Source organism: Apteryx rowi, unplaced genomic scaffold (genome assembly GCF_003343035.1).
Source record: "Apteryx rowi isolate R43461 unplaced genomic scaffold, aptRow1 scaffold_44, whole genome shotgun sequence".
Taxonomy (NCBI): Eukaryota; Metazoa; Chordata; class Aves; order Apterygiformes; family Apterygidae; genus Apteryx; species Apteryx rowi.
Genome location: NW_020450694.1, coordinates 163525 through 177881, shown reverse-complemented (window position 1 = coordinate 177881; position 14357 = coordinate 163525). Strand labels below are relative to the sequence as shown.

At 50.9% G+C, this 14357-nt stretch overlaps 1 protein-coding gene across 1 annotated transcript in view; it reads right to left on the bottom strand.

Moving 5' to 3' along the window:
- Nucleotides 1–14357, bottom strand: part of RBPJL (recombination signal binding protein for immunoglobulin kappa J region like) — a 29005-nt gene that overhangs the window by 6459 nt on the left and 8189 nt on the right. Inside the window, exons 2-3 of the mRNA XM_026076796.1 lie at nucleotides 8825–8900; nucleotides 1364–1489 (exon numbers count right to left, since the gene is read on the bottom strand). Coding sequence (XP_025932581.1) covers nucleotides 1364–1489; nucleotides 8825–8900 — 202 coding nt within the window. The remainder of the gene's footprint in view (nucleotides 1–1363; nucleotides 1490–8824; nucleotides 8901–14357) is intronic.

The window sequence follows — 14357 nt, the reverse complement described above, 5'->3', positions numbered from 1 at the left end:
CACGGGCACGGGAACCAGCCCCGGCGACTGTGCTAGCCTGGAATGCGGCGCCTTCGGCAGGTTGGGAACAGAGGCCACATTCACAGCCAGCTTCGGAGCCCAATGCAAATAAATCTATATCCAACGTTTTGGAAACATATTTTCCTGTGTTTTATTTGGGTTTCCACTGTCTTTGCATTCATGTGAATGGTGCAAATTCATCCTCTAGTGATGCTATGTAAAATGCTAGCACTGGAAACACCCCTGCAGGGTGGTTTGATATTTCTGGGCCCTAAAGTCCTGCGATAGGGGGTTATTTAAGCACRTCATCTATGGTACGGGACCCTGACCCCCACCATGAAGGAGAACCAGCAGCAGTGCCTTTAAACTTCAACCTAGGAGCTCTGTGCTGGTTTGCTCTTCTTCTTCAGACTTGGCATCCCTTTCCCATGCTCATCCTCTGAGCTGTACCTGAAGCAGGGGAAGGGGCTCTTTCCTAGGCTTGGGGACACGGTGCCTTCCCTCCCCAGCTCAGCTCACTGAGACAAGAGCCTCCTGGCTGGGAGACTGGGTCTGAAATAAAATCTTTGCCTACTGCCCAGCCATACCAGGAGGGAAGCTGGATGTGGATATGGATTTTGTAGATATACTGTAGCCAGCTCAGTGCTGTCTTTCTGGGGGTGTTTGCATCTGGATGCAGTTAAACTTTAGAGGTAGAGCTTGTCTCCTTATAACTTCTCCCCACTCAGCAATAACAGAGGGTTATTTTTATCACAAAGGTTAATGGAGGATTAATTATATTGCAGTGGCATGGTCTGACGTCACTGCCCAGGAATAGCAATTTTGGAGCTTTGAATTGACCAGAAGAACCTCAAGGTGTTCTTGCAGTATGGGAAGTATTTTCAAAAACAGCAGCTTTTTGGAGACCCTGGACACTGAGGGAAATGTCCCAGTCAGTGATGTGGTCTATCAATCAGATTTTAAGACGAGATTTCCAGAGCACTAGTAACACTAGCCTTTCCTCTTCAGAACCTTCCTAATTCCATTCTTAAGGGGTAAGATTTGAATAGYTTCTTTCCTTCTTTTACTTCATCTTCTCTCTAATCTTTAGTACTTTAAGGGAGGAACCTAACCACTAGTAAAGTCTGACTCAGATCAACGCAGGGGAGAGTTTATATGCCTTCATATGTTATTAGATTCGTGAAGACTGAAAGACAGATTGGGATGCAAAGAGGTCATGAGTGGATGGAAAGGGGTTATGTTATTTGCCTCATCAGATTAGATTAGAGAAATCAAGTGAGGTGAAAACTGAGCTTTAGGTAATTGCTTTTGGAAGTGGCCTTCTAAACACAGAGCTATCTAAGAAGCTGGAGAGATCTCCTACCTTTTTTCATTGCCGTATGACTTTTGTGCRACTTTTGCATGCAGTATCAGTACCGTCTGGTCTGCCGGCAGCTGCAGGTACCTACGCACGCCGTCCCGAAGCAGGTCAGTTTGGTACGGGTTGGATCTAAAAAACAGCGATCCCATAGCGCTAGTAACACCAGACCTGGGCTCCACGCCTTGATAACGTAATAGTCCTGCAGTGAGCAGAGCAGCAGCAGTCTGGACGTTGCCTAGTCTCTCTCTGCTCATTGCATCATGCAGCTAGATATAGAATAATGCCCAGAAAAATTTTAAGGTCATTTTGAGACAAGCCCTTTCGCACCACTTGCGTCCACTCTTGGGTCACTAGTCTCCGTGGGGAGCTGTTGTTTCGGAGATCATCCATCCAGTGTCCAGCCCAATGGCACGAGCAAGGACAAGAGGAGCCAGCGTTTCTGTTGGAAAGCACTGGAGATCAGAGAGCATCTCAGCTGCTGTAAGACCAGGGCTGTTGTTTAAAAAAAAAAATCATATTTGGATAACTGAATAAGCTGCTTCATCAGCTTTTGATCAGACACATACAGGAGACTATGTTTATAGCTCTGAAATGCTCCTTTCTAGGACTTCCAGTCCCATGTGGTGGTGGCAGTGCTTTAACTGAGCATTAATGTGCTTCTTCACCTGATGGAGTCACCTGATGTGTTTCTGCCTTTTTGAGGAATCGGGAAACCGATGCTGCTGAGCAGTGAGCGCAGTTAGGGAGCTGCCATGCAAACAAAAGTTGCTATTTTGTTTCTGCAATAGTTGTTGGGTGGAAATAGCTGCATTTTTCTCCCTGAGACCTAAAAACTGTGTGGTTTTGCTCACTCTTTCTGTTTTGGCTGGAAGGAGTTCCCGCGCACCGGGCATCCAGCTCGTACCTCTGCTAACCTCACAGGTTGTGCGCCGACAGGCTGGGGAGAGATGAGGGGGGTCCCAGTCGCCCCTGCTGCCCTGCTCTGCCACATGGGACACTTGTGTCAGAGCAAGGAGACCACAGGGGAGAGCTGAGGGGATTTACTAGGGAGACCTCTTCTGGTGTTGACTTGCTTTCCCAGGAGGTGAGACCACCCTTCTGAAGAACATCAGCTCATGCCCTACTGAAAGCCCCCTTAGCCCACAGAGTGCCTCTGGCTGAACGAGAAGACACTAGAGGAGAGGAAAGGGAGAGCTGCCAGGACAGGAGCCCCTCAGTGCATCCGCTGAGGTTTGGCACATGGCAGCGCAGCTGGGTACAGTCCGTAGCAATTGCTCCTACCAACAGGACCCAGTTCGGCTGGTTATGAAAAAAGCATGACTTAAACCTGAGCTCATTTATTCCACGCGCTAAACTTCCTTGCCTTGCTCCAAAGGGATGTTTGTGCCTGTTGGTATTGGGGCTCTCCATTTCTGCTTCGTGTGCAACGGGGATGTTTTGGGGCACATCAGGATAGGTATCAGGCAAACCAGTTCTGGTTTCCTCAGGAGAGAGCCATATGAAAACTTGTTTCGGGCTGTGTCTCTTGACTCTCCCCAATCTGCTGGGGTCACTCATGACCTTCTGCTCTCTGCAAAATGATGGTCTCACATCAGAGACAAACAGCGGCAGTCAAAGATGCGGCTTGTTCGCCATGAAAGCTCCCAAGTGRCTTCCCGGTGCACAGAGCTGCTCCTCACCTCCCCAGCCTTTGAGTTTCATGGCTGTGAAAAGGAGGAGAGCTTTCCTTTAAAAACATGCCTGCATCTTCCCCATGTAACATGTGTGGGTGAAGGCTGTGAAACACCAAGTCACAGCTGCAAACACACTGCTGAGACACCAGGAGAAAAGGGCAAGGGGTGCCCTGAGGAGGAGAAGCTGTGAGGACGGGGCTTTCAGCCCCACAGACATCCCCATTAAAAACAGTCTTGCTAACTCCTAAACATGCATCGCCCTAGCTACAAGCTGAGAGTAACTGAGGGCATAAAAGATCAGACACACGAGGAGTGTTAGATCTAGTCCTGCCCAGCACCCCAAGGCAGTGTGTGGTGAGCTCCCCACATCACAAGCCACCTCAAAGCCCAGGAAGAGAAGCAGCAACCGCTGTCAACCAAGCAGCCTTTTAAGGGAGTTCGCCTGTCAGTTTTGCTCTTCTCAGTGCAACAGRGGCATTTCAAAAAGGCCATGCCCTTTGCAGCTTCTCCTAACTGTGTTACGATTAGCCTCCAACTTGCATCCCTTCACTTAAGCCTTGYTGCCTCGTGAACGGCGCCGATGCTCTCCTGTTTGTACATGGAAGACAAACACGTCTCGCGTGCAGGCAAGTATTGACCCAGTGCCTCCTCCGTTGGCAGGCAGTCCCACCASGATCAGCTCCTTTGCACTCCATGGATTTTCCCACCACTGCTCTGTTCAGTTATTAGATGGCAACTTAGATCTCCTGCCCTCCTTGTTCTCCATGCTTTATCCCAGATGTGTTAGATCACCGGCAAGCATAAATCAACAGAGCGCCACCAAAATCAGATTTACAGCTGGTGCCAGTGTCACCCATAGCGTTACCTGCTGCTCTGCATCTGAGAAATTGATGTTTTATGGTGATAGCAAGCCCATTCCTGACTGGAGACTATGACCTGCAGAGCATGAATTGCAACTGTGCCCAGCCCCAGGCGACAGCCCTGCACACCGGCTGTCCATACAGCAGCTCCCCCCCACCGTGCAGCTCAGTCGCCACCGGCAGGCAGCGCCGTTCTGCCCGAGGTGCTCCTTGGATCACCCTGGAAAGCTCCTGTGCTGAGGCTGGATCTGTTCCCTCCAACCCATCATCGTGGGGCAGGGAGACGCCTGCTTTCCATCTTGATGGAGCACCACAAGCACACTGAAGGTGAGGTTCTACCACCTGGTTTCCCACTGGTGCACTACTGAGGCAGTACCAGTTACTTCATCTTGCTGAAAAGCTTAATTCCAGGCTTAACTGTCTACTTAATGGTTTATACCCTTGCACAGCCAAAGATATCCAGTAGGAAAGCTATCTATCTAATCCTTTTCCATAACAGCAATATCCAGTCCATCTCACTACCTGCTGCCACACAATATTGCAATGTGAGCTTTGATTGGCCTTTGTTACTTTTCATCTAAAAAAAGGATCTGTGAATCTATATGCAAAAGTCTTTTTTGATGGAACCATTTCTGATCGTGATCTGGATACATATTGATGTGGACCAAAGAAAAGGTTGTTCATTGGCCTGACTTTGTTCTTTTATGCTAATACAACACAGTGAAAAACAAGAATAAATCATTGCTGGCTCCATGCAGCAGCATTTCACCCTCATTTTGTCAGCGACAGTAAGCATAGTGCAGCGCAGAACCAGGCTAAGGCCTGACTTTTTTCCTGGTGGTTCTCATCTTTCAGCATTCAGCGCAAAATGAGGAGCATATCTTCGGGTCCTTGTTACCTCTCAGCTGCAGGGACATGTGCTCCGTCCAGCGAGCATGGCCCTAAGGGAGAGCTCAGCAATGGATTCGTGTTGTCCGCCAGCCCCGAAGCACTCTCCAGCGCCTATCCGTGTGGCTTGGGGTCGTCCGGGCGGCATGCTCCCTGCGGAGCTGCTGGTCTCCTCCTGGCCGGCCAGCATGCGGAGACAGGTACCGTGGAGGCGGCAGCCAGGGGAGCTGGGAGAGGCCTGGAGCCTGCTAGGAGACTCTTCAGCTTTTCTGGGAGGACGCCCGTTGCCGGCCGATGGCCACGCAAGGACCAGGTACGTACAGGCAGCCGCTCTGCCAGCCAAAGCTGCTACCAGTCGACTTTACCCGTTGCAACAGCAGGGTAAGGAAGAGGCTTGTACCCAGGCGAGGCAGCGCATGGGGTGTTCAGGTGCAAACAGCCAAAACCTGCGGATTAAGACGTGTGCCGACAGCATGGCCAGCAGCAACGTCTGCTCCGCAGACCCTCCCGCTACGCTGGCTCAGGGCAGGGCCGGGCTTGGGCAGGTATCACTGCTCCCTATCAGCCATACGTAATACCAGGGGCACGTGGGTTCCTGCGCAGAGCTTATTAAAGAGCCTTCTGGAGTAATTCTGCACATGCTATTTACTACTTAAAGTGGGACTGTGCATGCCAAARGCAGGTAAGCAGACCCTAGTTCTTTGGATTTGATGTCTGGCTGGATTAACTGTAATGACTACTTAGAAACTTGGGTTTTTGTTTTTTTTTTTCCCCCTGTCCTTTCTCTGCAGCCATTACTTTCCTAATTTGGGGCTAAATTGTCTCAGTGACGCACTTCTGAACAGTGCTCACCATTCTGACCACGGAGGCGACCACCCAGCATCCGTCATCTGGTTTAAATTTACCTTCAGAAAGTCAATGGGCTATTGCTAAAGGAGCTCAATATACCTACTTGGCTCTTTCTGGCACCTACAGGCTGTTCGGAGTTACAGGGAATTATTCACTCCTTCTGACATTTATTATATTAAATTATTAAAATGCTTTGATTGTAGTGCAGTGTTAGTTCAGTGTTGTGTTAGCAGCACTGCAGGGCCAGGCTCTCCGAGCTCGRGCTAAAAGCCTCCTTTTCAGGGGCTGAATTCTCAGCTGGGAATCAAATGCTTTTGCACAAAGTTCGGTATTATGTGGAAGCAAAGCGAGTGAGCGAGGGGTGGGGAGGCATCGCCTCCCTCGGCTCTGCGGGCCATGACCTCTCTGCTTAGCTGATTTCTGCAAGCCGTTTCTCCCTCCTTAGGCTGGCAGTGTTTGCCGCCGAGGGCTTTTCCTGCCTTTTGCTACGGTATTTTCAGCACCCAGACCCAGGGCCCCCGCGGGTGTTCACCAGCCTTGGCCGTATTGCTGCGCAGGGCCTTYGTTCATGGGCAATGCAGCAGATCCGAAGCAGCGACTCCTACGCGGTCCTGGGTGGATGTGTCCCGAGCACCCATGGCCATGCTCACCGCGCGCCCGCACGTCCCTCCTGCGGGTACCAGGCTCGCGGAGGCCACGCGCTGGCACTCCAGGCTGCTGAAGGGCTGCAAAAGCAGCCCGCTGCTGCGAGATCGAGGAAAAGCTGTGCCCTGTCTGCTTTTTGCAGGAGACACAAGGTTTGACCGCATCATCAAGGGAAGACTGTTTTATATGGGAACTCGGGGAACCCGCACGGGGGCTGACAGGCCGTGGTGGGGTGAGAGCCGGCAGCCACATTGCTGCTTTTAGGAGAGCTGACGTTTCCCAGCGAAGCTGAAAACGAGCCATCATCTTCGAAGCAGCAAGTGCGAGCTGCTCCGTGCGGCCGTATCAATCACCGCTTTGTCCCACGTCCGGYGGGGGAACGCATTCTGCCTTCTCCTCCGTCCCCACGGGGTTAGGTAACACTGTGCGTCGCTGTGTGCCTCCTGCCGCACAGCTCGCTGCAGCCCTGCGCTTCCCACGCTTCCTGCTCAGGCCGGCTTCTTGTGTTACCTGCCCTATCACAGGCACCACTCCTCTATACACTAAAAAAGGGGAACGCAACAAAGGTGCCTTTTCAGCTCAGCCTTCCCCAGCTGCGCTCCTGCGGCTTCCCCGTCCCCTGCCACCCGGTTGTGCGTCCCCACTGACCCAGGCACGCTCGTGGGGCGCTGGGAAGGATGTACGCTCGCCTGGTCCCACATCACCTTCCCCCCGCGAGGGCACAGCAGCAGGGTTTGCCTCCCCCCCACCCCAAGTGATCACAAGAGCAGAAAAAGCGTTTTCCAGGCACCGACGGAAGCGTGCCGCCTTCTGCATGGCTTTCCAGCAGTGGCTGCAAGGCCGGTGCTGACACAAACCGGCTCAGTTCACAAAGGAAGCGATCCAGCTTTCTTGGTCCCCTCGGAATCAAAGTACCTGGCTCAGGAGATCACAATATGATCCTCTCGGCTATTGTTTAGGGACTGGGTCTTCAAACCATTGTTTGTGGGAGTAACTTGACCTCACGCTAACACCGTCATCAAGTGCAGTTAGCACTGAATTCAAGCGCAGAGATGTTATTTTTCACTTCTCCCCACCAAAGGAGCTGCTGTTTTGCCTTCTGAGCCCAGCTGCCCCGCAGCTTGCTGGAGACTTGCTSTCACGGAGTGCAATTGTTCTTCCCTGTGGTTAAGGAAACCGAACGTCCTAATAAAGAATACCCATTTTAGAGGTCTGAGTTATATTTTGTACTGTGCAGGGGAGTAAATGCCTGCAGTGCTCCTGGGTATGGAGTCAATGCAATGTTTATGCAAAAGGAAAAGCCATTAGAAATGACAGAAATGCGAAGCCTGCAGTTCCTGGCTTCCCTGATTTTTCAATACCTCCTTTAATCCAGACCAACCCAACCCACAAGCTCTTGTATATGCATGGGTATTTATAAATCCTATATTTTTGTCACTGCACACACAAGTGAAATTCAGCCTTTGCTGAGCTTGGGGGATTTATTGACCACACCAACAGCAAACACCAGACTAGAACAGGAAGTGCGAAAAATGTGCCCCTCTGAGCCCTGCGGGGGAACGCCGGCCGGCCGGCCGGGGCTGCTTGGCCCAGGGGATGGTCCCTGCTGCCATTCAACTGCCCCAGCAGCACCGAGGCTYTCAGAAAAGCTGGGTAACACAGTACTGTCTTGTCTGCTAGACAAATGCAAATAATGCGTGGRGTGTACTGTAATCTCCCTTTTTGTGTTCCTCATGGAGTCATTTATGTTAGTGCAAAGTGGGAGGAAAGAGTTATTAAAGCAGACGAGTCCTTCCTGCCACCGGTACGTTCMTGTAAGCGCTGCGAGGAGGTGCGAGGCAGGGAAGGGCTGCGAGTCGCTGCTGATGACGCCCATGGCTCCCGCAGGGCACAGCCGCTGGCCTCCCTGCTGGAAGCTAGACCGGAGGCTCCGAAGGCCTCAGGGCCCTGCGCTGCGACTGATTCAAACACACTTTCCTACTCCGTAACCACGACCTGCAGGTTTCCTAAGCTCCCGGACCATTGTCGCTCAAACCGAAGGATGCTATGAGCTTAGACTGTCTTTTCCAGGACCATGAGTTACCAGGGTCCCAAATGCACTCCCCCCGCAGCAGAAGGGGGAGGGGGAAAAAGAAAAAGAAAAAGAAAAAGAAAAAGAAAAAGAAAAAGAAAGAAAGAAAGAAAAAGCCTCTCCCTGGCTGTTCAAGCTGCGAACAACCTCTGTGCTAAGCTTGCCTCCGACCGGCGCCTCCCACGGGTGCAACTCCACCTGCACGCGGCTCCCCCGCGCCCCCGGGGGCCCCGGCGCGGCCGCGGGCCCCGCGGGGGAGGCCGAGGGCGCCCGGCCGCTGCCCCCGCCCGGGCCGCCCCTCCCCGCGGCCGCGGGTTCGAGCCCGGCGGCGCCGCGGGCGCGGAGGTGGTGCCCGCCCCGCCGCCCTCCTTCCCTCCCGCCTCCCGCCGCCCCGTTAAATGCCGCGCCGGGCCGCGCCGTCGAGCAGCGCCGCCGCCGAGCAGCACCGCGCCCGCGCACCGCCCCGCGCCCGCCGTACCTGGCCCAGCAGCGCGGCGGGGACCGGCTCCGCGGGCGGCCCGGGTGAGTGAGGGGCTCCGCGGGCGCTGCCGCACCTGGCGGGGAAGGGAGGGAGGTGAGGGGAGCCCGAGCCCGAGCCCGCCGCTGCCGCCGGGACGCCGGTGCGCAGCGCCGAGCACCGCGGCGGGACTCGCCGCCCCCCGGCAGCGGGGCCGGCCCGCGCAGCATTCCCGGTGGGGAGCGAGGTGAGGTTCCCCCCCCGAAGGAATAGAAAGCGAAGGCAGAGAGGGGAAAGCGGAGCTTTTGATGCAGGGTTTTGCCCCAAAGGTGCGGGCTGGAGCCTTCCTAAAGCTTCCCGTCGATGTGCTCCCCCCGTCGGACCGGTGTTGCGGGGCCACCGTTTGCCCTCCCGCCCCAGCACGCTGGCCTGGGGCCTGTGCTTTTGGTGGAAATAAGCAGGCATGTTGCCCTGCGGGAGAAAGTTGCACCTATGTGGAGGATGCAAACTCTTCCCAGCTGTCGGGGTGGCTCATTTTGCAACCTGCATGCTCACTTTTTGCTTAGCTTTCGGGCAAGTTTCTACTGATATAATTGAGGACCTGTTTTAGCAGAGGAGAACAGGGTCTGATGCACCCAGGTGAAGCATACTGAGCAATATGATTGTGCAAGAAGATAAGCTTAGATGTGTGCCTTAAGTCTATTATGCACCATTTCTGCAGTCCTGGAAAACTGGGTCTGTGCATACTCATAAATATGTTTGCATAAGCAATCACCCACCTTTGGCTTATAATCCTGATCATTTCACAGGAGAAATTAGCTTTGGGCACATTTGGCACAAGCAATATTATGTGGAAAACTTGTTTAGAAAGTCAGATTATTCTGCGCTCATTATATTTGTGTTAACACACAGTCATCYGAATTAAGTGGAGTTAAGCAGATATATGCTGTGATGGTATGTGCTCCACTGGGTTTTTTCCCCTCGTTCTGCTGGCTGGCAGGAGGACTTGCTTTTGGATCTCTGCTATGATATGATACTTGCCACCAGGACATGGCAATATGAACAACAGAGTTAACTCCAGGGAGAAATTTGGCCTCATCTGAAATACAAATTCCCATCTGGAAGGCATGCAAGAGATCTTGGTATTTATAGTAAAATGACACTTTACATCTAAGCAGACGGGGTATTGCTGCATCCAAGTGAAAAAAGCTGTTGTTCATTTTTGTGGAAGCTGCATTTTTTTGAAGAATTAAAAAGCATTTATGAGATTAGTGCGAGATGGGCTTGGGAGTTACCTTTACTGGAGACAGTAGCAAACAGAAAGAACACAGCCAACAAGGCAGCTTATTGTAGGCAATTTGCGGTTGCAGAAGATGTTTGTGCTCTGATTGCTCATAACACAGTATTTCCTGTGAGGTTGGCAGTAGGGGTTAAAGGTTTTCAAGAGAAGCTTTCGTTTAAACACTTTTAAAGTTTCCAATAGGGGCCCCTTTGTTAGCTTTCCGAACAGTGTGCCTGCCTTGTTAAAAATCAGTGCTCATAAAATGCCTTTTACTAATGCTTGATGAATAGGGCTGAAACATGTGGAGAGAGAGATAAGTAGTGTGTATCTAATACACATGTGAATTACAGATGAACTCTGCCGTGAGTGAATAAATGGGACCTAGAAAAGAAAATGCAACAAAAAAGTGATTGAGTTATGCTTATAGAGCAACTTATTAAAAATGAGCTATTGCCAAAGAAACAGTCCCTTTTGTGCCAGATGTCATGCACGTGTCTCCTCCAGCCATGCCGTGAGGCTCCGCAGCTCCTAAGACTAGTCATTAGAGTAATTGTGTTTTCACCACTTTGGGTCCGAACAGTAGCAAATTGATCACTTGGGTTCAATTCACTTTAATGGAGCTCGAGCAGCCTGTAGTCAGAGCTGCCACAAGGGCTTCATTGAGAGGTCAGGCGCGGGAACCCGGAATTTGCGCTTTTTGTTGCCTGCTGCGGGCTGGCAAGAACTGCCCCGCTATAGATCCTGGCAGCACAGGCATAGCTTTAAGTATCGAGTAACACTTTCAGCAGTTAGAAGGGTTCTGTTCACCCTCCCGTCTTGGCTGAATGAAGAGCATTTAAAAATAGCTCCCTTAAGGAGAAGGGTATAGGCGTGTGCTCGGGAGGTTTTGCAGAAACTGTTGCACAGCTGTGGCAGTGTTTCCCCATGGAGTACCCTCCCGGCTGCCGCGTCTGGTCCCATGCGTGAAACTTTTCTGGTTCTTGGGTGGCTCCGTCCTTCCCAGCGTTTTTCTCTGGAGGCAGGATCCTTCTTYCCCAGCAAAATTCTGTCTTTGCCCATGTTCTTCTTCTGCCCAAACTTCTTCTTCGCCTTGCAAGTCCTTGTTTGCATACATGAATGTGGTCCCTCTGGTGCACATCAGAGGAAAATCTATCAGGACCAGCTCTGGTCCATTGCAGAGAGGTGGCAGTAACTTGGTTTCTCTCCCAACTTCAGCCTTCCCATCATTTGCCTGTGTCATGCTGCTTTGCTCATTGACTGCCTAGATACAGGGATGAGAGTCTTCAGTCTGTAGTCTGTGGACCCCTAGGAGTCCATGGTCTACARCAGGAATCAACAGAGGCAGATCTATTGTCAGCAGAACTAACCCCCTACACAGGAGTCTGTCTCAGCTGGAAAATTATCAGGGGTCCACAAACTAAAAAAGGAAAAAATCCTGCCTTTGGATATTCACAACTCCTACACTTGGAGCTGCACTTGGATGGCTTCCCCACAGTGTCACATTAAACATCCCCCTTGTTCTTTTTTTCCCTCCTCTTCTTTTCACAGCATTTTGCTTTAGTTTTAACAGTACCAGCCAGGAACAGAACGACACAAAACATTAGTCTGCCTTCAAGTGTCAGGCAGAAATCTCACTTCTGTTCCTCCATTTTGTTCTCCCTGCTGAACCTCTCATGTCGGTTGCTGAGACAGATGCCAGGATGAGAACRGCTGACCCCTGCCCAGGTTGACGGTGCTCTAAAGCAAGCCCGTGGAKTCCCTGTGCCGTCTGAAATGCCTTATTTCCTCCCAGCTAGGTAGCTCCATGGCCTCCTCCTGAGATGCAGATGGGAAACCAGYTCAGGTCCCAGCTCTGCCACAGGCTTCCTGTGGTCTTGAGCAAGTGGCTTTGATTCTCTTGGCTTCTGATTCCTCAYCCTGCACTGTAGGACTCTTCTTGAAGGACTCTTCTTGAAGAGCCTCATGGGGCCTAAAAGACTCAATGAAACAACCTCAGACTATTCCCTGATTTCTCCTGGAAGCAAAGAGCTTGTAGGTGGCTTTGACAAGGACTCAGTGAACRCAACAGAATTAGATGAGTTCAGCTACTTACACAGATTGACTAAAAAGGGCTAATTTCACATATGCACGATGTTCAGGTCAAGTGGTCCTCAACTATGGGCCTCAAGTGCTGCTTTGAGGCCCTGGAGAGACTGCAGCAGGAGGTTTCCATGGGGCATCCATCTGTGTGCTGAAGAGGCCAGGGTGACGTCTTGRTGTTGAGGTGCGAGGTTCCCCAAGACACATGCTCTTCAGCACGCTCAGAAGCAAGGTCCATCTGCTGCGACACTGATAAAAGTTCTTTCTGTGGCCCATCTCCTGTGGGCTGAGAGCATCCTGCTCCCTGAGACAGCAGCTCTCCTGTGGTGCTGTTAACAGAAGGTTGTAGTGGAGCCTTCAAGACCAGCAGTCACAGATAAGCAGACCCAAAATGTGGGGAGCCTTTAGTCTTAGACACTGCTAGAAACTGGTGACTGTCACACCTACATTCTGGTTATGTGAGAACCGTTTCCCTTGCTGCCTTTGGGATTCTCCATCTGAAAAGTATCTAGAAAAAGAATTCAGTCTGTTTTTTGCCTTGAAGTGGGCTGCAAAGTTTCTGCGTGCTTTTCTGCAGCAGCCAAGTGCTCCTCATTTCCTGCTATTTCAATTATACTCCTAGCAGGATGGGTAGGATAAAGGGGGGAGGCACAAGAATATTCTCCTGGCATATTTCCTTATGCCAACACTTTGAGTCACGTCTGCTGAGTGAGAAATATGATATAAAGATTTGGAGAAGGAGGTCAGGCAGCAAATCTATGATCGTGAGGCTRAATTAGCAGGCGCTCTCTGTGGTTGTGCTTGAGGTCAGCTGGGGATATTGGCTCAAGTGAATTCAGGAGAAAGATGTCCTGCAAGTGACTATCAATCCCATTGCTTCTTAGAGATACTGGCTCTGCTGCATGAGCAGCTCAGCGGACAAACTCTGCACCAACCTAGGAACTGATCTGGGCCATTTCCCGTTCCTTTGTGGCTAAAAGTGCATATTTCTGGGGGGGCAAAAATGCAYTCCAGCACCTTCCTCCCAGAACAAGAACTTGGGCCATGGATTGCTGTCTCAGCTTCTGGATGGCCCAGAGCTCTCTTCCTCCAAAACTTGGAGTCTCTTGGCCCAGTCCAGCTCTCCTCCATGGGCTCCTTTGTAGATGAGCATTTGTTTTTTGAAGAGAGTCAATAAGGTGGATTCCTTCTCCTGTTGATCACTTTTCRTCAAAATGCAAGAGTATCGCAAGAKTCACCCAGTTTTGTTAAAATATTGGATWGAAGGCACTGAGATCAAATTTTTTGAAAATTTTAATTTCATTCAGGAAAGCTGCTTTACTAAGATAAGRTTGTTTCATTTGACTTCTTATCTAATTTCTTCTCTTTTTACCCTTTCTTATGGCACATTAGTGCTTATGTTAGATTTTGTTCTGTTSTCTTTATTTTGACATTATCAAAACAAAAAGTTCTAACAGCATAGAAATGACATGATGTGATGTTACACCAGCAAAATATTTTGATGCTTCTGATATAACTTTCCCTCCCTGTGATAAGTTTAGAAATTCCCAACTTGTTGCTCCAGTTTGGAGTGAAAACCACACTTGTGTCAGAATTTCATGTGGGGTCACGTTTCCTCTTTGTGGTGTGTGGGTGGGTGTGTGGTGGTTTTTCTTTTTCTTTTTTTTTTTTTTACCAGTTTGGGTTTTGGATGCCTTCTTTTCCGGGGCTCGCACATGGAACCTCCCAGGGAAGTCTCAGACGTGCAGAAGGTGCTCYTGGGGCGAGGTTGGTGCTCGCCATCCCCTCAGCATTTGCAAAGGGTCCGTCAATGGCCTATTGGGATGTTCAGGGAGCACTTGACAGTGCAGTAAGTGTGTTCTTGGATATACCCCATGTCAGTAGAAGTTATTGCTAGAAACAGCCAGGGAGCCTAACTGAAGTCAGCAACTGGATAATGCTGTGTTTGAGCTTAAAGAAAATCCACAAACTCTCTTAACTTCCTGCTGGAATTCCTGATGCTCTCCCAGAACAACCATGTTTCTCCCTCTCCACTTAGTCCTTTCTGCCCCAACAACCCAGACCTGGCAAGAGCAGGTGAAATCAGGGCTCAGTTTGCCTCTTCTGTAGTTTAGGGAGAAGGTGCAGCATAAGGTCTCCATTGGGATGGAGAAGAGGAAGAGGAAGAGTGATGCCACCAGCCCTTCTCATATA